The sequence below is a fragment of the Lissotriton vulgaris genome, chromosome 7, assembly GCF_964263255.1.
Source record: "Lissotriton vulgaris chromosome 7, aLisVul1.2, whole genome shotgun sequence".
In the NCBI taxonomy this organism is placed as follows: Eukaryota; Metazoa; Chordata; class Amphibia; order Caudata; family Salamandridae; genus Lissotriton; species Lissotriton vulgaris.
Window position 1 is genome coordinate 1,381,233,014 of NC_141695.1, and position 25,923 is coordinate 1,381,258,936.

At 43.0% G+C, this 25,923-nt stretch overlaps 1 protein-coding gene across 1 annotated transcript in view; it reads right to left on the bottom strand.

Moving 5' to 3' along the window:
- The window catches only part of SEZ6L2 (seizure related 6 homolog like 2), a 201,945-nt gene that overhangs the window by 89,953 nt on the left and 86,069 nt on the right, over positions 1-25,923 (bottom strand). Inside the window, exon 2 of the mRNA XM_086928968.1 lies at positions 25,138-25,299. Within this exon, the coding sequence (XP_086785094.1) occupies positions 25,138-25,299 (162 nt within the window). The remainder of the gene's footprint in view (positions 1-25,137; positions 25,300-25,923) is intronic.

Here is a 25,923-nt window from a genome sequence, read left to right on the forward strand (position 1 = left end):
ACTCTGTAACAGGAGCTCCTTCAACTGAAGTAATGAGAAAATATAACCAAGTCATACAATACCTAAAGAAAAAGGTACCTGCAAAAGAAACTGATTGGACCCGTATAGATAGAACTACCCAAGAGCGTGATGAATCAGTCCACTCCTTTTATGAAAGGTTACTACAGGTGTTCAAAACTTACAGTGGAATCGATAATGTGGACATGAAGGATATGACCCATTTCAGTTATCGATTCGTGTTAGGATTGAGACCTGAAATATCCCAGTGGATTAGAGATAACAAAATCAGTTGGCAAGGGAAACCCATTGATGATGTTCTCAAATATGCCAAATATTGCGAAGATGAGATCGAGAACAAAAAGAAAGCCCTAAAAGAGAAAGTAATGTGGGCTCAGGTAAAATTAGCTGAACAACAAGAAAAACAGTTAAGTAAAATGACTAACAGTAATAATGCTACAAATCCGAATACTGGGGGTGGAGGCAGGCCCCGGGTAAAAATGAGTAGAGAAGATGCTATGGAAAAATTCCCCTGTCACGGATGTGGTCAGATGGGGCATTGGAGAGATAAATGTCCGCACTTGCAGGCTGGTAATGCCCCCGTAAATGGTTTAAATCCACAGGTGCAGAAAGAGGGGATCCGAAAGACCCAACAGCAGGTAAATCAACCCCCAGTGCCACGCGCTCCTAGACAGAATTATAGGAATCAGGGTCAAGAGAATGAAAGGGTCGAAGTGTGGGAAAGAGAGAATGAAAGAAATGCACCCATTCCTCAGTACCTGTTAAATGATACTTTCCTCTGCGATGATCAATACTGACGGGGCCTGAGAGGGGAGGACAAGGAGTGCGTGCTTGGTGCTTCCTTACCGGTAGACCAGACTGGACCATACATTGAAGGAAAAGTTGAAGGGACAGATGTCACCTTTCTGTTGGACACTGGTGCTACCCGTTCCACTGTGAGAACAGTGGACGTTCCTAACCTACCCCTCTCGGGAGATGCTATCCAAGTAGTGGGAGTTTCAAATCAGATAATCAGTACTCCGGTAACTGAGCCTATGGAAATTTCCATAGGGAATTTCAAGGAAATGCACAGATTTGTGGTCTGTGATTCTAGTCCCGTGAACCTATTAGGACGAGATTTTTTGTGCAAAATGCGTTGCACCATCTTTTGCTCACCAAATGGTGTTGAAATTCAGACCCCAGATGAAGATGGCCTGTATAAATTAATGTTACTGAGGCCCGACACAGATATTAAGCCCATGTCCATTGAAAGTCTACCTGAAGAACTGCAATCGAGCGTAATACCTGAAGTTTGGGATTTTACTGGAAAAGATGTAGGCTTAATGGCAAATGTAGACCCAGTAAAAATAGCTATAAAAGCAAATGCTGTATACCCAAATACCAAACAGTATAAAATGAGTGCAGAAGTGAAAGAAGGAGTTGCAAAGGAATTAAACAGATTGCTCAAAGCAAACATCATTCAGGAAGTGATGAGCAGTCCCTGTAATTCACCCATACTTGGAATTAAGAAGCCTAGCGGAAAGTACAGGGTAGTGCAGGACCTGCGCAAGGTAAACCAAATTGTAGTACCTTGCTGTCCCATAGTACCAAACCCTGCAGTGATACTGTATCAGATTCCATGGGATGCGGAATGGTTCACTGTCATTGACCTGTGCCATGCATTCTTTTCCATCCCATTGCATCCAGAAAGCAAATTCCTTTTCAGTTTTGAATTCAACAGCCAGGTCTATGTCTGGAATCGTGTCCCCCAGGGGTACACCGAAAGTCCATCGATTTTCAACCAGATTCTAAAGAAGTGCCTTGAATCTTTGGTACTGCCTAAAGAGTCTGTCCTGGTGCAGTACATAGATGACCTACTGGTAGCGTCCAGAAGTCAAGACGACTGTGTCACTGATACCATTGCCTTGCTGAATCACCTAGGAAAAGGAGGACATAAGGTTTCACCAGACAAGCTGCAGTTCTGCAAAACCTCAGTAAAATATCTGGGGCACCAGATAGAGAAAGGGATCCGAAAGGTCACTTCAGAAAGGATCAGGATCATTCGAGAAATGTCACTACCAGTAACCCAGAAAGAAGTAAGAATGTTCCTAGGAGTTGTTGGGTACTGCAGACAGTGGATAGTGGGTTTCGCGGCTATAGCTAAACCCTTGATTAACATGACAAAGAAAGGAGCAGAAGACCCAGTTTGTTGGAATGATGAATGCATGACTGCTTGGGTAAAATTGCGAAATTGTCTGTGCACAGCTCCAGCTTTAGGAATGCCTGACTACACTAAGAACTTTGAACTGTTCTGTGACACGAGAGACAATTGTGCGCTCTCGGTCTTAACCCAGGAACATGGTCTGATTAGACGTCCTGTGGCCTACTTTTCGGCCACGCTAGATCCAGTGGCTGCTGGATTACCGGGATGCCTGAAAGCAGTAGCTGCTACCTGTACAAGTCTAGAGCAGAGTGAGAACATTGTGATGGGACATCCTGTCATTGTATTTGTTCCACATTCAGTTGTGATCTTGCTTACCCGAACCAAGACACAGTATCTCACCCCTAGTCGGCTGACTAAGTATGAGAGGATTCTCATTGGTGCAGAAAATGTAGTAATTTCCCGATGTAACATTTTAAACCCTGCAACTCTATTGCCCCTTCCCATTGATGTAGAAGCAGGAGATGAAATTGAGCATAACTTATCTTATCTTATCTTATCTTATGCTGTATTTATAGAGCGCACTGACACCAAAGGTTTCCTGGCGCTAACTGCATAGACTTGACTGAATTTAGCACAAAACCCCGTCCTGATATCAGAGAAGTGGCCTTGGTTGATGAAGACCTCAAAATGTTTGTGGATGGTTCATGCTTGAAACATGAGAATGGAGGTTTGAGTGCTGCCTATGCTGTAGTCACTTTGGAAAAGACCCTGGAAGCTTCCTATCTTTTCGAAGTTAAATCTGCTCAAGTAGCGGAGCTCATTGCTCTAACAAGAGCTTGTAAAATTGGGAAAAACAAAAGAGTAACTGTTTATACTGACAGTCAGTACTGTTACGGGGTTGTTCATGACTTCGGCCAGCTATGGTTGCAAAGAGAATTCATGACTTCCTCAGGTTCTCCTATCCGGAATGGGAAACCAGTACAAAACTTACTAGAAGCCATCCAATTGCCCAAGGAATTGGCTGTGGTCAAGTGTGCGGCTCACCGATCTGGAAATGACGAGGTGACAGCCGGAAACAGATATGCTGACCAAATTGCCCAGTACTGCGCCCGACATAAAATGTCTCTCCTAATTAAATTATGGGGAGGTGAAAGCAGCTGCCAACTGATGTTGTTTGAAAGGTTGAGAACATGGGACGAATTGAGAGAACTACAACAGACAACAGACAAGAAAGAAAGGGACATGTGGAGGCAGGATAAAAGTCGACCCAGGGAAAGGGATGGTGTTGTGGTCCACGTGACTGGTATGCCTGTACTCCCTGAACGACTGGTTACCGCAATGGCACGGATAATACATGAACCAACACATATTGGGAGGGATGCCATGTGCCGAATGTTTGAAAAGGTGTTCTACAGTCCAAAATTCAGGAGCACAGCAGACAAACTTTGTCAGAGGTGTTTAGTGTGTCAACAGTTCAATGCAGGAAAGAAGACAGTAGTGGAACAAAGTACCATTGGGAGAGCAGAAGGTCCCTTCATTAGGATGCAGGCAGACTTCATAAAACTGCCCCTGTGCAAGGGATATCAATATGTCCTAGTCATAGTTTGCTTGTTTTCCCGGTGGGTGGAGGCTTACCCAGCAAAGAAGAATGATGCCCTGACTGTAGCTAAATTATTACTTAGGGAACTGATACCCCGCTTTGGAATTCCTGAGACAATTGAAACAGACCAAGGTGGACATTTTTCAAACGAAGTCCTAAAAGAACTCTGCAAAGCATTCAAAATGGAGCAAAGGCTGCACTGTGCCTATCATCCAGAGGCTTCTGGGATAGTCGAGCAAATAAATGGCACTCTCAAGTCCAGGCTGGCAAAACTGTGTGACTCCACCAAAATGAATTGGATAGAAGCTTTGCCCATGGTGCTGATGAGCTTGAGAAGTATTCCAAACAGAAAGACAGGCCTGAGCCCCCATGAAGTACTGATGGGAAGAATGATGCGACAGGCATGGGTACCTGGACACAAACTGCTAAGTATTTCTGATGATATGGTGCTAGAATACTGCAGGCAGTTGGGTGACCAAGTGCGTTCTATCTCTCACCAGATTGGAGAGACTGCTGTCGAATGGCCTACAACTCCAGCACACAATCTGAGACCTGGTGATTGGGTAGTGTTGAAGAAACATACCCGGAAGAGTTGCCTTAAACCGAAGTGGGGCAAGCCTCGACAAGTGATCCTTGTCACCACAACTGCTGTGAAGTGTGCTGGTGTACCAAAGTGGATCCATGCAAGTCACACGAAGAAGGTGACTGGAGAAAACGCGACTGAAGCCGAAGGTAGTCCAGCTGAGGAGACTCCAGAAGAGGGGCCGGATCCCGCTGACATCGAACTACCAGGCACAAGTCAAGAAGTTGAATGGTTTCCTGCTGATGACCAGGTTCTTGATCCTATAAGAACCAGAAAATACTCTTACCTAGGTAGTGAGTGGGACAGTGCAGGTGAGTCAGAACAAGAAGGAGAAGGTCAGATCATCAAAGCCATCATCAAATCTGATCAGGGAATAGGCCAAGTAGGGACAGATCAAGTCATCGACACTCCTTCTCAGACAGAGGAGGCTGGAAAGGGACAGATAGTAGTCAAAGCGGAAGTTCATGCGGAAGAAAATCAAGAGATCGAAGAGCATGAACTAGGCCAGTTAGAAATAGATGAACGTGCTCAGGAAGAAGAGTCTAGTGAATCACTCACAAACGAAGATCACATACAGTCTAAACCTGAACTAGGTCAGAGTAAGGACCAGGCAGAAGAAATAGATGAAAGACCTGGAACTAGTCAGACAGGAAGGGAAAAAGACACTGCTGAAGCAATAGTGCGACAAAGAAGAAAAAGCAAAAGAGTTCACGAGGAAGAGCAAGTTTCCTCGACTACAAATAGGATCGAAAAGAAGGATGAACCCCGATATGTAAAAAGACTAAGAATAAGAATAAAAACAGTCGAAGAAAAACTGAAAGACCGAAAAAGGGCTGAAAGTGAAAGAAAAGAAGCCCGAGGAAAATCCATCCGAAAGGGCGGCAGAGTAAAGAAACAGAACAAACTGTATCGGAGCCCTGAATGGACTTATCTGGTGTTGGAAGAAATTGATGAGCCCGAAGCCTGTGGCAAAAGCGATGAAGGGTCCATTGCTAATCGGAGTTCTGACGAAGACCCTCCTTGAGGTGAAGCGAAATAAAACCTCTGCTGAGAAAGAAACGAAGAGGGGTTGAAAAGCCACCTGTAAGATAAGATGTCTGATTCAAGTGTCTCTGGAAGATCCAGATTTAGCTGTTGCAAGACATGCTGTAAAATATGATTCTGTAGTATAGTACTGATAGTAATGATATGGATAGGATTAACAGTGTTTATACCTTTTATGATAAGCAAAGACCCTAACATATATCCTACAGACTTGACGACACAAGACGCAGAAGTTGTACATACCGAAGAAACACCACGAAGAGTAGAAAGACGTGACAATTCAATGAGGCTGAGACATACACGACCTGACTTAGAAGCATCAGATGAAGGAGAACTACATTATCACCAAATGAAGAACAGGACACACTTAAATGTTTTCACTAATCTTTTAGTGCACTATGTAGAAGCTATGGAAATAGAAGATTGCTATGTCTGCATGATGCTACCTACTTCAGTAGCTGAAGGCGTGACATACCACCATTTACCCTTGACCTATGGAATCTCCTGTAGTATTCTAGCTAGTTTGTTCTATAGAAGCACTTTACAGTACTATTACTCAAACACTGACGTTATCTTTTCAGAACTTCCTATTAGAGGGAATCTGAACCTTGTACATACCCTTGGTGGAGTGACTCGCTACATGGGAGAATACTTCCTGACGATAGGTGACATAGATCTGAATGAAGCTCGTAGAGACAACTTGACTTGTTCTTTACATGCACAAGAGAAAATGTTCTTGAAGATGGCAGAGAAGAGAAGGGAAAAGTTTCAGAAAAAGGCAAATGACGAAAAGAACCGAACACCTAGATGGGCAGAAAACATGGATAACACCTCACAAAGCGAAGTTACTCCTGCTCTGTTGCTGGATTTTGAACGGAAAGGGAAACTCTGTATTCATAGAGAAAAGACTAGTTATTATAACAATGTATTCATTGGTTCCAGCGAGTGTGAACACAATTACAAGGTAATTGGAGGTTGGGGTTTCAAAAATGGGTCAGAACCTGTGTTTCCAGGAATTTATTATATATGTGGAAACAAGGCGTATTTCAAATTGCCGGATCACTGGTATGGAAGCTGCTACTTTGGCATTGTCTTTCCGAAAATATACCATGTGAACAATGCAGCTGGAAGCAATGAAATTACTAATGGCTTAGTGCGTAGAAAACGTGAAAGTGTAGGAGAAATTGTAGGTGATATTTTTAGTGCACTGATACCTGGAATGGGGGTAGTTCTGAATACTCACAGAATCTGCAAATTATCTACAGTAGTGGATCGGTTATCTACTGACACTGCTGCTGGATTTCTGATGATCAATACCGAAATGGTTGCGATCAGATCAATGGTTTTACAGAATCGCCTTGCTCTTGATACCTTATTGGCAAAAGAGGGCGGAGTCTGCAGGATGCTGAGGGCACAACATTGTTGCACTTACATTCCTGATAAAAGTGTCGAAATTAAGAAATATATAAGAAACATTACTAATTTGGAAAAAGAACTCAAACCATTAGAGGTTGACAGTGCCTGGAAGAGACTGACTGATGGTCTCTCCTCTGTAGGTAGTTGGTTCTCTAACTTAGGTAAAAGTCTTATATGGAAAATACTGATGCCAATAGCTGGAATAGGTTTGATTGTTCTGATCATATTCATCTGTTGCAAATGCCAGAAGTGCAGAAAATATATAGTGAATAAAAGAGGAAAGCGAAAGGCTGAAGAATTAGAATTAGAAGAATTAAGAAACCAGATATATAAGAAAATAAAGAACAATCATACCCACAGAGAGGCGGAGAGAAAGCTCAACAATAAGTTCGTCGAGATTGAGATGGATGAATTGGATGAATGAAGTTGGCATCTGTTTTCATGTGTAGTGATGATAGTAAATATCATCAAAGAGGGGATTGATGGAGCAAGGATTCGCACGTAACGCGACTTGCTCTCTTCATGAACCTCGCCTGAATCATAACTGTACTAACTCCGATTGTTTGTCATTTTATTTGTATTTCCCCAACACACGGGTGTCCCTAGGAGGCTTGCCTATGTGTTTTTCATCATAATCAAGCTTGCACATTAATAAAATGGCCGCTTTGCAGAAATCCAGTCTGCGCATGCGTCGGTCATACCCATGTGATGTGACGCACTCGCAATCTGGAGGGAAAAGTTCGCTCATGCGCAGTGGTGTTAAAATGGCCGCTTGTCACTAATCATGCTTCATGCTATCTTAAGCCGCTTTTGTATATGCGTCTTTTCTGCACTAACTCTTAATGCAATAAGTATTATAAAATAAGGGATTAAGAGTAGTTGGTCATGGTGTACAGTGTATTCATTTTATTCTGTGTTATTAATTTGTTTTCGCTTACTTTTCATGTACCGCGTAAATGAGGGCCTGGACTTAGTGACCAGAATCCATTTTGAAGCTGACGTATCCCTCATCACGTGACCTAAGATCTGGGACGTGCAGCAATGGAACCTGGCCAGTTGGCCATTGAAAAGGGGACTGTCCTTTCCTGACGCACCTTCGCCCTTGAAGACCTGCTATTTTTATTCTGAATGTGCAACAATGTTGCAAACCTTTTCTTCACTATTGTACTTTCCCACACGTAGGCCTGGGAACCCAGGTGTTAGGGGGAGGGTAATGTCACGTGAAGTATAGGTGGTACCTATGATCTAACCACCTCCCTTGACCAATCAGAAGATGGGGCTTTGTCATTTTGCAACATTTATGGGTGGTCTTGGGGACTCAAAACAGTATATATAGCCTAGCTTAGCTTAGAGAAATTGTCCGACTTGTCCGAGTAGCAGACCTGTCACTGACCCTACGAACTCTATAGGTGCCTGATACAGAGTGCTGCGGAGCATTCTGCCTGAAACTTTCCACAAACTCCAAGGGGTGGAAATTAGTCCTAAGTGCTAAGCGAAGCACTTTGCTGGGAGATTCGAAAACCCAATCGGGGTTATTGGCGGATTCCGTGCAGAAGAGGGGGTAACGCTGGCGTTGCATCCGAACCTGTGAGGGGTTGGTCGTGCCTTGGTGAACCCAGTCCTGACCCAGACCTGAGGGGTATCCTGTCCTGACTGTCCATGAGCTGTACCTGCTCACCTTCTGGTATTTCCTGAATCCTTGAGGGTCCTTGTCCCGTTCTTCCCCAACTGACCCGTGGCCAGGGTTAGTCCTCATTCTCACTTAGGTAAATATTGGTATAGGTGTCTGTCTATACTATACCCTAAACTTTTCCTCCTCTGATTAAAGCAATCTTGCCTGTGATATTCTCCATATCTCCTTTGAATGTAATTTCTTGCAATTGATTATTAGTAAATGTTCCACTTCTTACCCTTCCTTTAGGACATTGTTGAACCCGACTGTTTATCTAGATTGTTCCACTTATTCCCTTTCCCTTAGTATGGTTGCCGTGAAGTTAGTAAAGATAGCATAAGGTTTAGGAATTAGTATAAAGGTATTAGGCTACACATTAGGTCTTTCTCACGTCCTTGCCCTAGTTTAAACCATATTAGTTAATATGTTTATTGTGATTCATGCCCTATAGTGTCCCCTTTTACTCTATGATACTCACTTTAATCCATAGCTATATCCTTGTTCTGATACTTATCATTGATGTATTACTTTGCATTTGCCTACTTGTAATGGCATTTTCGTCCTAAACTTATACTATATAAAACCCTTAAAACCATCAAGGTGTCTGTGGTCATTATACATTAAAGTGGAATTAAAGGTACTAAATGTGTAAAGCATTTTCTCCCTTTTAGGAAAACCCTTATCACCTATCCACTGCTAGCTCCTGATCCGTCAGGAGTAAATGTGCCTGTGGTAAGTCAGGTACATGAATAGTAAGTGGTGTAAGAGTCACCCACTCGATTACTCATAGAGCGTGACAGAGGTTTCACCCGGTTCATTGCAAAACACTGTCATCATATGCACGCCAGGGCCCAGTGCGTGGAAAATTTGGTAATCTAAGTGAGCCGGGTGACCCGCGCGCTCTATCAATAAGCTCTGTGCCTTTGTTTTTCCCCTACATTGCATTTAGGTGTGATGCTCCCTAAAGCTCCCAGCCCGGATACCCTAAAAAAAGAATGCCTGATTGCCCATTGTTTTGGGCCCAGCTGGAATCTGATAAGCCCTCTTCCCACCTACACATTGCTGCAGTCGCTGATGAATGTGCCCCGGTGTCTGAAAATTACAAGGGTACAAGTTGAGAATATTTCTGCGAGGCCCAACCACTTGACAGGGTCAACAGCATCCACCCTGTGAAAAAAGGGGTATTGTGACATCTATCCATGTGTACCCTCGACTTGTGCCCTGCTGCAAGGTAGGCAGGATCTTTAAACAGGGCAGGCTTCTACCACCAGAGTGGAAAAGACCAAAGATTTGGCCCCAAGGTGAACAAGCGGAATATCGTGAGGGTCGAAATGATGAGCTAGCGGTCCTATACAGTGTTTATAGGGAACTAAAATCCTCCAATATCTCAAACAAACTGTAAATACGGAATATAATCCACTGGGTTAATTTCCTTCTTTTGGGAACATATTTATGGGGGAAATTTACTTGGTGGATTCAACTACCTATTTGGAGTATCCTCCAGAATTCATAAAAAACATGGTTTTTACAACTAAAATACCTGCATTGGCAGAATTGGTCACCTTATAAGCCACGGCCGGTAAAGATAGTGTTGTGTGTTGAGTGAGATGCATTTGTTTATGTATTGGGTTGAGGGGTTCTTCTCATGAGATACCACAGAGCAGTGATGTTGCAGTCTTCATTGTAGACCTCTGAGATATTGTGCTTCCATATCTGTCAGTTATGTAGACGCAGAAGATGAGGCAGCGCCAGGGATTGCTGCTCGTCTTCACTCCATGTTTTTCTGAACCAGCTTAAGGCGTGGTGTGTCCTGCAGATCACTGGAGTATGTATAGCGAGGTAGACTGACATATTCTTGGTGTAAAATCTGGTAGTGGAGAATCAATAGTCAGCATTTGTGAGGCATCATTGGACCCATACTGGTGGTTTGTGAGATCTGAAGGGCTTGAGTAGCTTCTGGTTGCTTCACTACGAGGAACGTTTCCTGGTGAATGTCTATGAACTGATGCCTAAGTGTTAGATCACAGGTCGAGAGCATCACTCAGTTGGCGTTTGGCTGTGAGCATCATCTTTGTCTGTCTGTGACCAGTAAGGCCTTGGTTCACATTTCAGCTGCTAATGCCTAAATGTTGTGTGTGTTTTGATGGCAATCACACAGAGTGGTGTCCATGCCTCCAGATGCAGCCATTTTGTCTTTGTCTGCTATCTGAAATTGATACAATACTTTATCATGTGATGTAATATAGCCTTAAAGCCTGACCCAGCAGTCTTTAACGGCCATTAAAGGCCCTCTCCAGCGTTTTCAGAGAAGGCCTTTAACATGGGAGTGGGCTTCTTGAGGGCTGGTAGAGCACGCTAGGAGGGCTCAAAGGCTATTAGAACATTCCGCCCCTAGAGGGCAGAATGGTCTAATTACTAAAAACAAAGGCCTCACGGAGCCCGAGGGGGTTTAAGTCCTCTCGGGCTACGGAGCCCGAGGGGGTTTAAGTCCCCTCGGGCTCCGAGAGGCCTTTATTCCCAGCAACAGCTGTGAACAAAAACAACATTGGGATGTTACTCTGTGGGCTTCTACCAGCCCGTAGAACCCCAGAGCACTCCATTGTATTCAATGAAGTGCTCCACATTCCAATGTTCTAATGAGTTTTTAAGCATTTTCATAAAGGTAGCAAGAATCGTTCCACTTGCGACTGTTTTGGATTGTTCATGGGTGTTCTGTGCCTCACTGCATGGTGCACCACATAAGGCGTGGGTATACACAGGTCAGAAGATGCATACCATTGTCGGTGATCTGCACAAAAGGTGACATTTTAACGATGGTTTCTGCTCTTCAATACAAGCTTCTACAGCGATGCGCCTTAGGCATGCTTTCAACTTCATCTTTGTTGTGCACGTCGGTTTTAGTGTTTTTGCACTGAAATGACTATTTTTTTGTGTAGTTTCAAGTGGGTTCATCACGCACGTTTCTGCTAAGATGTGTTTTCAGGAGTAATACTACCATTTGTACACCGGAGACAACTAAGTATACCCACCTTTTTATTGGAATAAGTGGAGAAGACGTGTATGAATCTATGTGTATAACACTGTTATGTTATGCACCTTATTGTTAAACCTGATTGGCCTATGTGTATAATTTGTTTTTGTGTGCTAGCTGTTGTTCTTGTTGGTGGTAGTATTATATTTTTTAGTTCTCCACATGAAAAAACTACATACACCACCAAAGCTCTTTCAGTACAAGGGGGAGCCTCATATTCCTTCATAAAATAATAGGTAGAATTTATAACATGATTGTGGTTGATGATGTAAGTAATGTTTGTATAATGATTTAACTGCAATCTGTGGCACGGGTGAAATCAGTGAATGAGGAAAGAGTGTGATAGGAAGACAAATGTTTGTACCTCTAGAGGTATGGTAGAGAAGCACGAGTCTTTAGAAGAAAAAACGAAAGAAATGTGACTTTTTACAAGTGTGGCAGCAGTTTCTAGTTGGCTTAATTATATGGTTTTCTAGCCATTGAAAAAGAGTGCAAATTATGTGAAGGAAGGGACATTTGGCAAAAGTATTTTGGAATTAAAAATAAGGGGAGTAAAGCGGCATATAACTCAAGTTCGTGATGCAGATGTGAAGAGAACCACAGAAGAAAAAGTTTGGGTTTGGCATTTGGTACTAGTCGTAAAGGGTGCTGTCATTTCAGTAACAGTGAGGATATGTAGTTTGTGATGTACAAATGATGAATGAATTTGAGTTCACGAAATACCATTGTTATAAGAACAATTTAAAGTTGTTCAAGGAAGTTTTATAACAATTCGAAAGACTGATGTTATGTTATGTTATGTTATAGATATTCTTTGAGCGCAGCGGATACCCGAGGGTGTCCTGGCGCTAGTTACTTATCCTTTGAGAAATAAAACGGAAGAAAAGAGTTTTACTTATCAAAAAGCCAGGTTTTTAGTCCCTTCCTGAATGCAAAAAAATCTGTGACATTTCTCAGATGGAACGGAAGGTGATTCCAGGCTTTTGCCACACAGAAAGCAAAACTTCTACCACCTCACATGAATTTGTTTGTGGATGGCACTGTGACCAACTTGGCTCCCACTGAGCGGAGAGTTCTTTTCAGTGTATACCATTGGAACTGGCGTTTTATATGGTTGGGTCCTATACCTTGAAGAGCTTTAAAAACGGTGCAGAGGGATTTGAAACGCACTTGATTTCTTACCGGGAGCCAGTGCAAGTTTTTAATTTCTTTGAAGATTGAGGAAAACTTGGGTGTACCAGTGAGTAATCTAGCAGCTTCACTTTGCAGCAGTTGGAGTTTGTTCATGAATCGTTCTTGACTGTTTAAATAGAGACTATTACAATAATCCAGCCTTGACAAGACCAGTGCTGTAAAACCTGTTTGCTGGCTAACGGGTGGTAGAAATGGCAGTATTTTCTTGACTGTTCTGAGAACATGCACTGTTGTCGATGCCACTGCGTTTACTTGGTCACCAAAGGTAAGTCTATCATCCACTATTACTCCTAAGCTTTTTACTTTTTTTGTGGGCGTAGGGAGAGTGCTCATAGAGTCCGGCCACCAATTTGGGGTCCAGAAGTTGGTATAATTCCCAAATAGTATGACTTCTGTTTTGCCTGAATTAAGCTTTAGGCAATTTTCAGACATCCATTTACTGACTGATTCCATACACTCTTGGAAGTGTTTGGCCATTCCCACCTCCTGTCCAAGTAACAGAGACACCATGATTTGGGTGTCATCTGCATATGAGGTGAGATCAAACCCAAAAGCGCTAATAAGAGGGGCCAGCGATGAGACATACATGTTAAAAAGTGTAGGGCTCAGTGAGGACCCTTGCAGGACACCAAAAGCCAGCTCAAAAGGTTTGGAGTTGTATTTGCCTAAGGATACAATTCATACTCTGTCTGTTAAAAAGGATTTTACAAGATCCCATACTTTAGCCTGGATCCCACATGCCTTTAGACGATCCAACAAGAGGTCATGATGGACCGTATCAAAGGTCGTGGACAAATCCAGTAGGATCAGGGCTGCCTTGCCACCCCAATCCACGGCTTCCCTGATCTCCTCTGTGGCCTTGATGAGAGCTGACTCAGTACTATGTCCCTCTCTAAAGTCATATTGGGTGGAATCCAAGGCTTGCGTTTCGCCTAAAAAGGCACTAAGTTGTAGATTCATTATTTTTTCAATCAGTTTTGCAGGAAGCAGAAAACGTGAAATTGGGCGAAAGTTATTGGGATCCTTAGGGTCCAGGCTAGGCTTCTTTAGAAGGGGCAGTATTGAGGCAACCTTCCAGAGTTCAGGGAACTGCCCCATTTCAAATATTATTCAGAAAAGGGGGGTGGTGATGAACAGAGTGTCTGAATTAAGCAGACCACTCTTACCCAGTCCAAAGATCAGGGCTTGATCCATCACCGTTTTTTAGCTCACTGCACCATCCCAGCTCAGAACTTGGCTATATGCAAATTAGTCTGACCCTGGCCCAGTGCATCATGGGAACAGGGCAGACCAAACTACCAAGCCAATTCTTATACTGGGAAGGAAACAAGCTTCCGGGGACCGGTTTCTGGCATTTCAGCCGTCTTCGGCCCGGCTTGCTTGAATCCTGATGGTGCAATGAGCAAGGGACTCACATCTGAGTATACCCTTCCACGCTTATGATGGACAAAAATTATTCAGAAAAGGGGGGTGGTGATGAACAGAGTGTCTGAATTAAGCAGACCACTCTTACCCAGTCCAAAGATCAGGGCTTGATCCATTACCGTTTTTTAGCTCACTGCACCATCCCAGCTCAGAACTTGGCTATATGCAAATTAGTCTGACCCTGGCCCAGTGCATCATGGGAACAGGGCAGACCAAACTCCCCGGTAGCTTGTCTCCTTTCTGGTGAAGAACTGGCTTGGTAGTTTAGTCTGCCCTGTTCCCATGATGCACTGGGCCAGGGACAGACTGATTTGCATATAGCCAGGTTCTGAGCTGGGATGGTGCAGTGAGATAAATAACGGTGATGGATCAAGCCCTGATCTTTGGACTGGGTAAGAGTGGTCTGCTTAATTCAGACACTCTGTTCATCACCACCCCCTTTTCTGAATCGTTTTTGGCCACTATAGGTGTGGCAGGGTATACTCAGACATGAGTCCCTTTCTCACTGTACCATCAGGATTCAAGCAAGCCGGGCCGAAGACGGCTGAAATGCCAGAAACCGGTCCCCGGTAGCTTGTCTCCTTTCTGGTGAAGAACTGGCTTGGTAGTTTAGTCTGCCCTGTTCCCATGATGCACTCGGCCAGGGACAGACTGATATGCATATAGCCAGGTTCTGAGCTGGGATGGTGCAGTGAGATAAATAACAGTGATGGATCAAGCCCTGATATTTGGACTGGGTAAGAGTGGTCTGCTTAATTCAGACACTCTGTTCATCACCACCCCTTTTTCTGAATCGTTTTTGGCCACTATAGGTGTGGCAGGGTATACTGAGACATGAGTCCCTTTCTCACTGCACCATCAGGATTCAAGCAAGCCGGGCCGAAGACGGCTGAAATGCCAGAAACCGGCCCCCGGTAGCTTGTCTCCTTTCTGGTGAAGAACTGGCTTGGTAGTTTAGTCTGCCCTGTTCCCATGATGCACTGGGCAAGGGACAGACTGATTTGCATATAGCCAGGTTCTGAGCTGGGATGGTGCAGTGAGATAAATAACGGTGATGGATCAAGCCCTGATCTTTGGACTGGGTAAGAGTGGTCTGCTTAATTCAGACACTCTGTTCATCACCACCCCCTTTTCTGAACCTATTTCAAATATAGCATCGTAAATAGATGTAAGTGATATTGTAACCGGACCCGGGGCCAGTTTGACCACAGCAACCAGGCAGGAATCATAGGGCGACCCCGATTTTACTGCCATAAGGAGCCTAAGAATGTCACTCAAAGACAATGGCACAAACTTGTCAAAGGTATGGGGGGAACCTCGGTGGACTTAAGTGCCTCCCTTACCGTATCCATCCTGGCTGCGCTTGAGCCGCTAACCGCAGAGAAGATGGTCTCCACTTTATTAAAAAATAACTTAGTAATATCTTCATATAGTTCCTGACTCGACTGAACTTTAGCTGGGAACAGGGAGGCCAGGATTGATACCATTCCAAACAGCTCATTTGCAAAAATGTTCGCTAAATCAATTCGGTTTGCGTTGAACTTTTGCTTTGCGGTAAAAAGGAGTTGTTTATAACTCTGGAGGCTGTTTTAATATAGCTTTTTCTCTGTTTCTTTGTAGCCTTTCCTTCAGCTCCGCTCAAGGCGCTTGCATATGAGTTTTCGATTTCCCAATTCTTCCGTAAACCATGGGGTGGTGGGTTGTGTTCTTTTGGGAAAGAGAGTTTTTACTGGGGCTAATTTACAACAGGCTTGATCCACCCATTTTGTATATGCAGTGGTAGCCTCCTCCATTCCTGAAGGCATATGGCCTGTCGTGGTGGTAGGGAGTTCCTGTAGAACAGTCCTCTCAACTTTATTTCAGGCCCTGATTTCAATCTGTTCTTTCGGACGTTTCCCAATCGCGCGCTGGTGCATAAGGGTCAACTCAAACTGAACGGCAACATGGTCTGTCCACGTAAGAGGTAATAACCCAGTGAACAGCAGACAAGGATGGTTAGAAAAAATACAATCCAGGGTATGTCCTGCCACATGATTAGGGCCTATTACGTGCTGCCTAAGGTAGGCGCTGTTCATCATGTCGATCAGGGTCGCTGTATCTGGTTCGGTAGGAGCCTCCAGATAGTAGTTAAAGTCTCCCATAATAGTATAGGCGTCAGTGCGAAGGCCTTCTTCCAGTAAATTTCAAATTATTGCGATGAAGAGGGTCCAAGCTTCCGGCGGTCTATACAATAAGATACCTTTAAAGGTGTGATGATGAGATAAGCTAAGGTTAAAAGACAAAGCCTCACAAGCTGAGTTGGAGGCGGAACAAAATACTGCCTTGATCGAACTATGGTAGATAACTGCCAATCCCCCCTTTCCTGATAGGCCTATTAAAAGTATGGCATAGGAACCCTGGTGGGGTGGCTTTCACTAAATCAGGGTGAGAAGCTTTGTCAGTCCATGCTTCTGTAATAAAAGCCATCTTTATGTCCCTTTCCTTGATCAGCGTTGCACACTCAGTGCTATGATTAAACAAGAATCTTGCATTAAGCAATATGCATTTGAACACTTGAGAGTGATACCCTGATGTCACTGTCCTTTTATCATCAATAGACTTAAGGGTCTGATATTGGATATTGGGCAGGGTCATTTTGCAATTGGGACAGGCCGCTGGAAGAGATGAAGGCGTTGAATTGAAGGAGAGACAAAGGCAATCCGTACCCTTGCCCGCCGTATTCAATCCAAACAGGGTTGTTCTAGAGTATTTGAGGATGGAGGGCTTACCTGACATAAAACTGACAAGGGTCCTTGCACTGAGCACGGGCCAAGCGCGGACATGCGCAGATGGGCTTGCCAGCCTCTCTGCTTATGGAGTAGTGAGGGAAATGCCTAGTCCGCCGACCATAGTACCCCCAAAATGGCGGCCCCCGCAAAAATCAATGCAGGTCTAAACTGGTTCCAACAAAGATTCAATTCCCAATAAGAAACATAAAAACAAAAGGTGAGCTAAGAGGAGATAAAACAGTATATTTGATGTTGTGAAGTATTAAAAGGGCATTCCATTGATTTAAGTAGATATTTTGAAACATAAATACGTTTTAAACGGAGAAGAGATGTAGGTGCATGGTGTGAATGTTCCAATGTATGTTATCAAATAAAATTGTATGGCAAATTAGATTCATGCTCTGGGGAGTGAATGTTATTTGTGTCTGGTAAATATTTAAGTGCACAGGTGGTGTATAAAGTTCCTGACATTTGTTTTGGATTTTCTTGCAAGATGGAATATATGTTCGCAGGGTATGTAGAAAAATGTGGTACAACTCAGCAAACAAAAATTGAAGGGTGTTCCTATTAATTTAAGGAAAATTGTTAAAACTATGCTGGAAAAAATGGTACAAGAAGATAATATTGAAACAGTGGGTTCTACTGAGTGGGAGTTCCCAAGTATTCTGGATAATCAAATTGATGGCAAATTATGCATATGTATTGATGTGAGAGCTTTAAGCAGTAACACTGTGGTAGATTTAACTCTATTACCAAAGGTCAGAGAACTGGTGAGCATGGTAGAGGATACAACTATGTTGTTACCCTTCGATTTCAGATCTGGGTACCATCTGATTAATTGGTACTTGAGGGCACTGGCAGTGTTGATCACTTCCCACTGCCTACACTATTTAAAAAAATAACCTTCTGACTTACATCTACATCATCTGTTTTTCAGGAGGAATGTACCATCTGTCCAAGGGCATGTACACTCACTAGAATGACATTTGAATATACACTAAAAGTCAGGTTTCCAATTGAATTGCATTGAGTGGAGCTTCTACAAGGCTACAGAAGGATAAATCTTAAGTGTCTATAAATGCATTTTGTTTCAACAGCAAGTGGATTATTTGGGCACATAATTGCAGGCATAGGTATCATTCCAAAATAGGCAAAGATAGATGCCATTTGTTGTTGTCCATATCCAGACTATAAGGATAAGTTGGTTCTTTTGAGGGGATGTGTGAGTACTACAGCAAGTTCATAGAAAATGCTGCTAAAGGCTTCGCTCCATGATTAAGGGTGTACAAAGTACGCCTGGATGGCACTCCGCGAAGTGCAAAATAAACTCCTCAGTGCTACATGGAGCTCCGCAAGTGGCAGAGTGCATTAAAAATGCAGTTTGCTGTGATTTTCAGTGCTAGATGCTTGTTTGCACCCTGCAATCGGTACAGTTATAAAATGGTCCTAGACTTCTGTTCAGGTGTAAAAGTTCCTATTTTAATGTTCGCAGACGACACCTTAATTTTATCGAAATCCCCTAGCGGTCTGCAAAAGGCACTGGTAATTTTTGACAAGTTTTGTAGTGACCACGGCTTGGAGGTAAACGCAGCTAAAACAAAACTCATGGTTTTTAATCCTTGTAGAAATTTTAAATCTAAAATATCCATGAGTGGGCGTTACCTCGAAGTAGTAAATTCGTTTACTTACCTGGGGATTCACATTTCTAATGATAATAGATGGAACCAACATTTAAACATTGCAGTACTAAGACACAAACAATTGGCTGGTACCATCATTAAGGAGCATAGTAAATCATTGACCAAACCAATTAAACCTCCCTTGATCATATATGAGGCAAAGGCAATAGGGTCAGCATTGTATGGGGCAGAGATGTGGGGGCAAGAAAACCTCCAGGAGTTACAGACATCGGAGAATAACTTCCTTCGGAAACTAACAGGCACCCCACAGAGCAGCCCCCTTTTGCCTCTCAGATATGACCTTGGTAGGAAGGAAATCTCGGCAATGTGTAAACTTCGTCCGATATTATATTGGCGTAGAATCTGGACCACCCCTGAGTTGTCACATTATGCAGCAGGGTTTGCTGATGTCATCAAAGCAGACCGATTTCACAAAATCAGATGGTTTAGATCATTAAAATCAGCATTATGTGAACTAGGGTTAAACGAACTGTGGTCCGATCCAACTGGGTCATCCTTCCCATCTAAGTTATTTATAAAAAATCTTTTCTGGGAACTGGTTGAAAACAGGAGTCTGCTTAGCAATAACAATGGGTCTATGACGACTGCTTTCCTTGAAGCTAAGCTGTTTCCTACGTACGAAATGTATTGGGATTTTATAACGAAACCCATGGATAGGAAACTGTTTTTCCAAATGAGGGCTGGCTCTCTACCTCTACGTAACTTAACATCAAAATGGAGAGATGGAGGTCCAGCTACTTGCCCAGTATGTGGGGAAGGAAAGGAAACGTTGGGTCACTTTTTGTTCTCCTGTTATGTATATTCCGCTCCCAGACGTGTTTGGTTGGCTCCTATGTGTAGAAACCTGGGTACTAAAAGTAGTATGGTAGCTCTACGCATTGTAAAATCTACCTCCTTAATCTGAATTATAATAGCGACTGCAAAGTATTTGGGGTGGGCGTGGGTAATTAGGCAGAGATTGCTAGTAGGGTAACTACTCTCTGCTTAGTTGAACAGAGACTGCTAGATTATCTATTCTCTGTTCCCACGCGAGGTGTCTTATCTGATGAATAATTTTAAAAATCATATTGATTTTTAATAGTGATATTGGATTGTTTCTTTTTTTAATCTGTTTTTTATCATATGAACTTTGCACCTTGGATTGTATAAAGTAGGATGAAATGTAATTCTAATTGTTTTTTTAATGTGTAATGTGCTTAAGTCATATTCGATTTTGTAATTTAATTGTATTTTATTATGTGTTTGTTTGTCTGCTTTTATGAGTAATACTCGAATAAAGCACTTTTGAATTGAATTGATTGTTTATACATATAATCAATCAAATAATCTTTTTTATATATACTTCATAGGACTTAATCCTAAAATAAAGAAAAACACATGTAAAAAACCAAATGCATTTCAAATCTAAAACAAAGAAATGGTACTCATAATTAATTCAGAGAAACAACTTTGCATAGAGATATATTATTCCTCAATTTATTATACAATAATATACACGTATTCATTAAAACAAAGAATTTTAGGAAAATCTAAAGGATGCTGCCAGGTGCAGTAGAAAGTGCAAAAGTGGTGCTCAAGTGATAGGAAAAAGGAAAAACTGAATTCTAAAGAAAAAGACAACTGATCACAAAACTCTTCTGTTGATTTCGTTTTTCTGATGGATATCTAGGAGCTAAGCTGAATCTGACAGGCTGAGAAGATCCAGAAGATCGCATTTTTAGATCTTTCCTAAAGTCTAGTAAGATTGTTTAAAATGTTAGCTCTGCAGGAAGAGAATTCCATAATGTTGATGTGCATAAATGAAACCTCTCCCACCTCAGTTGGCTTTCTTAAATCTGGGGATTACCAGATTTCCACTTGTGGATGATCGCAGTGGACTCTTGTTAGTGATGGCAATCAAGTGGCTTCCTTCTGGAAGATAAGGAAAATAAATGATGGTTTGTGCATATGTTGGACGAGGTGATATGTCAGTGTTAGGACAGAAAAGCCTTCTGCATGGTAAGATATGTGTACCCCTGCCATGAGTGCCTAACTGTACTGTTGTCTGGATCCCTAATTATGATTGTTTTTGTCCTAGGTGAACATGGATCATGCATGTGCTCGATGACATAGACCTGTCTCGCGGATTGTGGTCTAGTTGGACCAGGAGGGTCGCCAAAAGCGCTGCCCTCATAGTGGTTCAAGGCTACCGCCTTCGCCAGCAGTTATTGAGCATGAGCACGCTGGTTGCAGCATACAGTGTAGTGATCAGGGATAATGAACAGGATCTATTTACCCTATCACTAGAGTGAGGCCTGCAAGCTCACTCACTTTTTTAAAAGTACAGCTGCTGTGTGCTAAACTCACCCTCGGCCTAGATCAGGTAGATGTGAAGTGCTCCGCAGCTCTGGAGTAGGGAGTCTACTTTAGTTGTATGTGTGTCTGGGAAGGGTACAGTACAAGAATGGTGCAGTACTGTACAGTACATTTGTGGTTAGTACATGTGCTGGGTGTATGTATGCCTGAGAGGGAATACATTACACGATATACGTAGTGCTGTGCAGTCTGTGCGCAGGGACTGCATGTGCTGGGTGTATGTGTGCTTGCATGACATACAATACATGAAGTGTGACGAGTTGTGCAGCAAGCACATAGTGAGTGTGTGTGCTGGCAGTGCGTGTGTTTCGAACTAACACACCCTGGCTAAAGAGAATAAAGCTTCAGTGCTAAAAAGTGGGGACAGACTGAGTATGTGTGTTGGATGCATGGGTACATGTAAGGGTACAATGCATAGAGGTATTAGTGCTGAACAGAAAGTGTGCTATGAATGTACACTGAACGAGTGTGTTTGCAATGGTACATTATTTGGAGGAGCCTGGGTTCCATTTTGGGAAACCCAGACCTGCCTGGTAAAGACATGAGGAGAAGAGGAATCCCCCCAGACAGATTTGTGGATTGCTGCATTCCTGTGCACAGAGTGGGGACACAATGGAGAGAAGACACTCCCTTTACATTTCGAGAGACTGCTCTTTGATTCAGTTACAAAGAAGGGGCCTGGACACATTTTAGGCTGGAAAATGGGACTAATAGGAGAATCCTAAAGAGTAGGCCTAGGGTTCTGGGATCAACCCTTTGATGCACATTTCATTGTGGCGGATATCCAGGTGTACACTCAGGTCACTCCCATGAATTATGTTGAGGACAATTAGCTTCAGAGTTGCGTCTGCTGTAGCAGACCTCCATCATGAAGGAAGATGAAAATGAGAAGTGCCCAATTCAAGAGAAGCAGAATTCCAAAATAAAACTTCAAATACCCAAACCTTAGATTGCATTTGGTGTCATGAAAAAGACTGTAAGAAGGGGAGGTCAAGTCCCTAAATATTTCTCATCTTCCAAGCAGTCAGTAAGTCTGTGTGAGAAGAGGAAGCTCTTCAAGGCTTCTATCTATGACCAGGACTTGGGCAAAGGCCTGCTAATCCCCCTGCATTGTGAGGGGACATCACTCAGTACACCAAGCTCACCTGCTCTGGAAAACCATTGCCTGTCTGCTTGCCAAGACCAGTCTGCCCTGTGAGGGAGAGGAGAGCATTGGAGGGAGCAAGTCCACTGAGGAGCCCTGCACAAGGATTTCCTGATCAAGGGGTGAGGCTGTGCACTGATCAGGCCATTGTCCGTGTGGAGTATCAGCTCTGAGATCCTCATATGCCAGTAGAGGGCCAGGTTGTTCTGAGCCATATCGGAAGCGCTGGGAGGGAAGCACCAAGCCCCACCACTGCACCACAATGACCCTATATGCCAGAAGGGGGTCACCGGAGAACTGAGTTTGGGCCAGGTGGCAGGACATGTAACTGCTGAAATCAGTGACCCTGTATGCCATGAGGGGCGCCGTAGTGAGGGTAGTTGCTTAAGGAGAGTCTGCACCCTGATTGTGATCACGGCGGCAACCTGTATGCCAGGAGGGGCAACAGTACCACTTTGGCCTAGAATTCTGGCCGTCAGCCCGGACTGAAACCAGGCCTTTGGAGGCCCTGGGGGACTTGCTGCTAATGGCGCTGTGGCATCATAGACACTTAAGACTAAGTTCCTAAAAGGTCAGAAGAGGGAACTCTTGAGTTCAGCCTAATACGTTGCATTCCCTGATGTGTCCACCAGTGAATGGGGAATAGCCCTGGACATGTTACATAAGTGAGGATGGGACATGGATTTGCCTGATAACTGCTAGAGCCCTGACCTCAAGGGAGATTGTGTTGATGGATCTAAATGTCCTATTCCTTTGCATGTGCAGAGTTAGAAATAAAATACCACTTTGTCTTATGTAAGCAGGCATTTGGCTGGACATTAATTTATTGTTCGTACTGTCTGCAATTTGAGCTATGAGTCGTGTTCATTGACCTATTCCTACATTCCCCCCACCCCGAGAGAGCCTTGACTGTTCGGCCACAGCTAGCACTGAGACTCAAATACAGAAAGGGTACTTGGCCCAGTTGAGCATAATCCATAGTCGGTCGGGCTCCGGGGCATCGGGAGTAAGGAGGCTCAACCAGCACGGTTGAGCTCAGCAGTCCCTGCATGCCCAGTGGCCCTCTGAAAGGAGTTCAGACAGCCAACTATGAAAAGATTATTGAGAAGCATCTTCTGGTGGCCTTGTGTGGATTTGAATGCTGAAAAATGGTCAATTGTGTCAAATGTGCAACAAGGGAAAAGATGTTGAAAGTATATAAACACCCTCTATGCATGTTGAATAGACACAACATGAACAGTAGGTGGTAACATACAATATTTCTGTTTTTTTCAATGTATATGCTACGTCGAGTAAACAGATACCTTAAGTGATGACCATGTTTGACACTAGGTTGTCTTCCAAATGCAAGGTAAATTTTCGGGAAATACCTGTCTGTAAAAAAGAATGTCCTGTCCAACCAGTTGGCTGGCCATGAAAATAATGATAATAATAATAGTAATAATGGCAGTCTGCCAAGCTTCTGCAATGCCATGAGTTTCCTACTAAATACAACATGTGAAAAGCAATCAATAAAATAAGCATTATAGTACTTGTGACATATAAAAATATTCATATGATCAGTTTTATAAGTCATAAATAACAAAGATTAAGGTACATTCAGGCAGTCTAAATGCATTAAGTAACGTAAGAAACTGAAATACAAATAAAAACTAGAAGCATGATCAAATATAAATAAAAAAATGAGTGACAAAAAATCATCTGAATCTATCATGGAAAATATTATTAGAAGTAATAATGATAATATAAAAAATAATGAACGGTGCCTAAACTCCAGGCAGAGTGAATGTAAATGTATTTAAGAAAACTATTGCTTTAACATTTAGATACCAGATCAATGCTGCTAAGGATATCAGCTCCTTCAATGGAGGTCTCCAGAGGATATAAAATGAATGCAGAGGTTTGGACTTCCACCCTTTACTAGGGAGAAAAAAAATTCAGGCATTCTGCAGTACCCTGTGCTGAGAAACAATAAACCCTCCCTTTGAATAGGCGGCCAGGTACCCCCTTCCTGTGTCTGCATCAAACTTTCAGGTCCCTGGTGCTAATTCTGGTGGGAATGGCTCAGACCTCTGTGATTCTGAGGGTGATGTAATGAGGGTCATTAAGCTGTAGGTAGAATCAAAACTATAATTTAAGAGCCAAGCGACATCTCAGTTTAAGAGTGTGTTATTTCAGGGGCCACTGTTAATAATATTAAACTTAAACCGCGTTCTCCGTTCTCTATCAGTCTTCCACTCCAAGGCTTTGTTCTTCAGCCTCCTACTCATTTTCATCCTCAAGTTATCTCTTGTCTTGTAATATGTCTCCATCCTAATTGCAGATATTCCCTGGATTTGTGTGATCCAAAATTTGGAACCAGGTAGGACTGCTCGCTAACCTATCTGGCACTCTCTCACCTGCATTTTACACCCATTGCTGCCTCTCATTCTATGAAATCTGATTCTTTTAGGGTCCAGGAAGAACTTCCATTGACAAGACAATTCATTACAGGATACCATACCTATAGGTCTGACTCCAGTCCTTATGGATTGTATTATATTGTCATTGTATTTATATAATGCTTACGATCTCTGACGAGGCATTGAAGCACTTTTTGGCAAGTAGCACGCTACTCCAGAACCCAAAACAGATTAGTGGTGGATTAGTATGTTGCAAAATAAATAAATATTAGTATTAACTGCAGGATCTCGAGGGTTTACTCAGGAACCCACCACCGTTGTTGCTCAGTGTCATTGGTGCTAAATCCCAAGAATGCCTGGTCTTGATTGCTTCTCAGGCCTCTTTTGCCCACCATCTTACAACACCTATCTCTTTGGTTCATATTTGCAGGCTCTTTTTTCATTCCTATATTTGGCCTGCCGCTATTTTCCTTTTACTTCTTTACTACCTTCTACATTTCTCACTCTTCCTCTGGGTCAAAGTCTAATTAAGAAAAATAAGTCCCTGTAACTGAGTTCTAGTAGCCACCACCTGCAACTAATGACACAAATTAAGCAAGGCGTCCTTTTCAAATATGGCTTGCATCTCTAACCTGGCCTTACCGGGGAAGAAGTCATCGTGCCCAAGGTAGTCTTTCTTCATCAGAGACCCAGTCAGCAGATCTACCAGGGGCTCAGCCGGGGCGCTGCCACCAGGCACTGGTGCCGCTGGAGTGGAGGCAGTGCCCACCACTAGCCTGCTCTCCTCTTCCTTCAGCGGCAAACCTGAGGGCACCATGAAAAAGCACAGAAAAGTCAGCCAAAGCGAATAGTTTCCACATGCTAAGCTCCTGAAAGAGATTTAGATATGCATATGTTCTCACTCAATTACCAAGGAAATCACACACTCATTCTTACCTACCACTCATTGAAAGAGCCAGGCACCCGACAATAATTCCAGACTACATTCAGTTGGAAAATATAATGTAATGCAGACAGATGTTTAAGGGGCCTGGATTCACAACACCTAAGTGTAACTCTTTGGATAATCACAAAATATAGACGTTTAAGGATATTCTAGGTATTCTGAAAAAAAAAGGTACTCGTTATACGTACTAGCTGAAAAGATCTGTGTACAAATGCAACACCTAACCCAACACATTTAAAATCTGATGCGATCATCCAAACACATTTGTCGCACTGCAGATGACAGGACAGGGCTTGTTGACTAATTAGATCTGAGAACACTCTGTCTCACTGCTAAAGAGAACACACAAAATTAATGTAATGAAGCACTGGCGAGGACATCAAAGAATGCACAGTCTCATGACTGAATGACACCACAGAACCCACCATCTCACTGCCAATGACAACACAGAACACTGCTGATAAAATCAGAAGACAGACTGT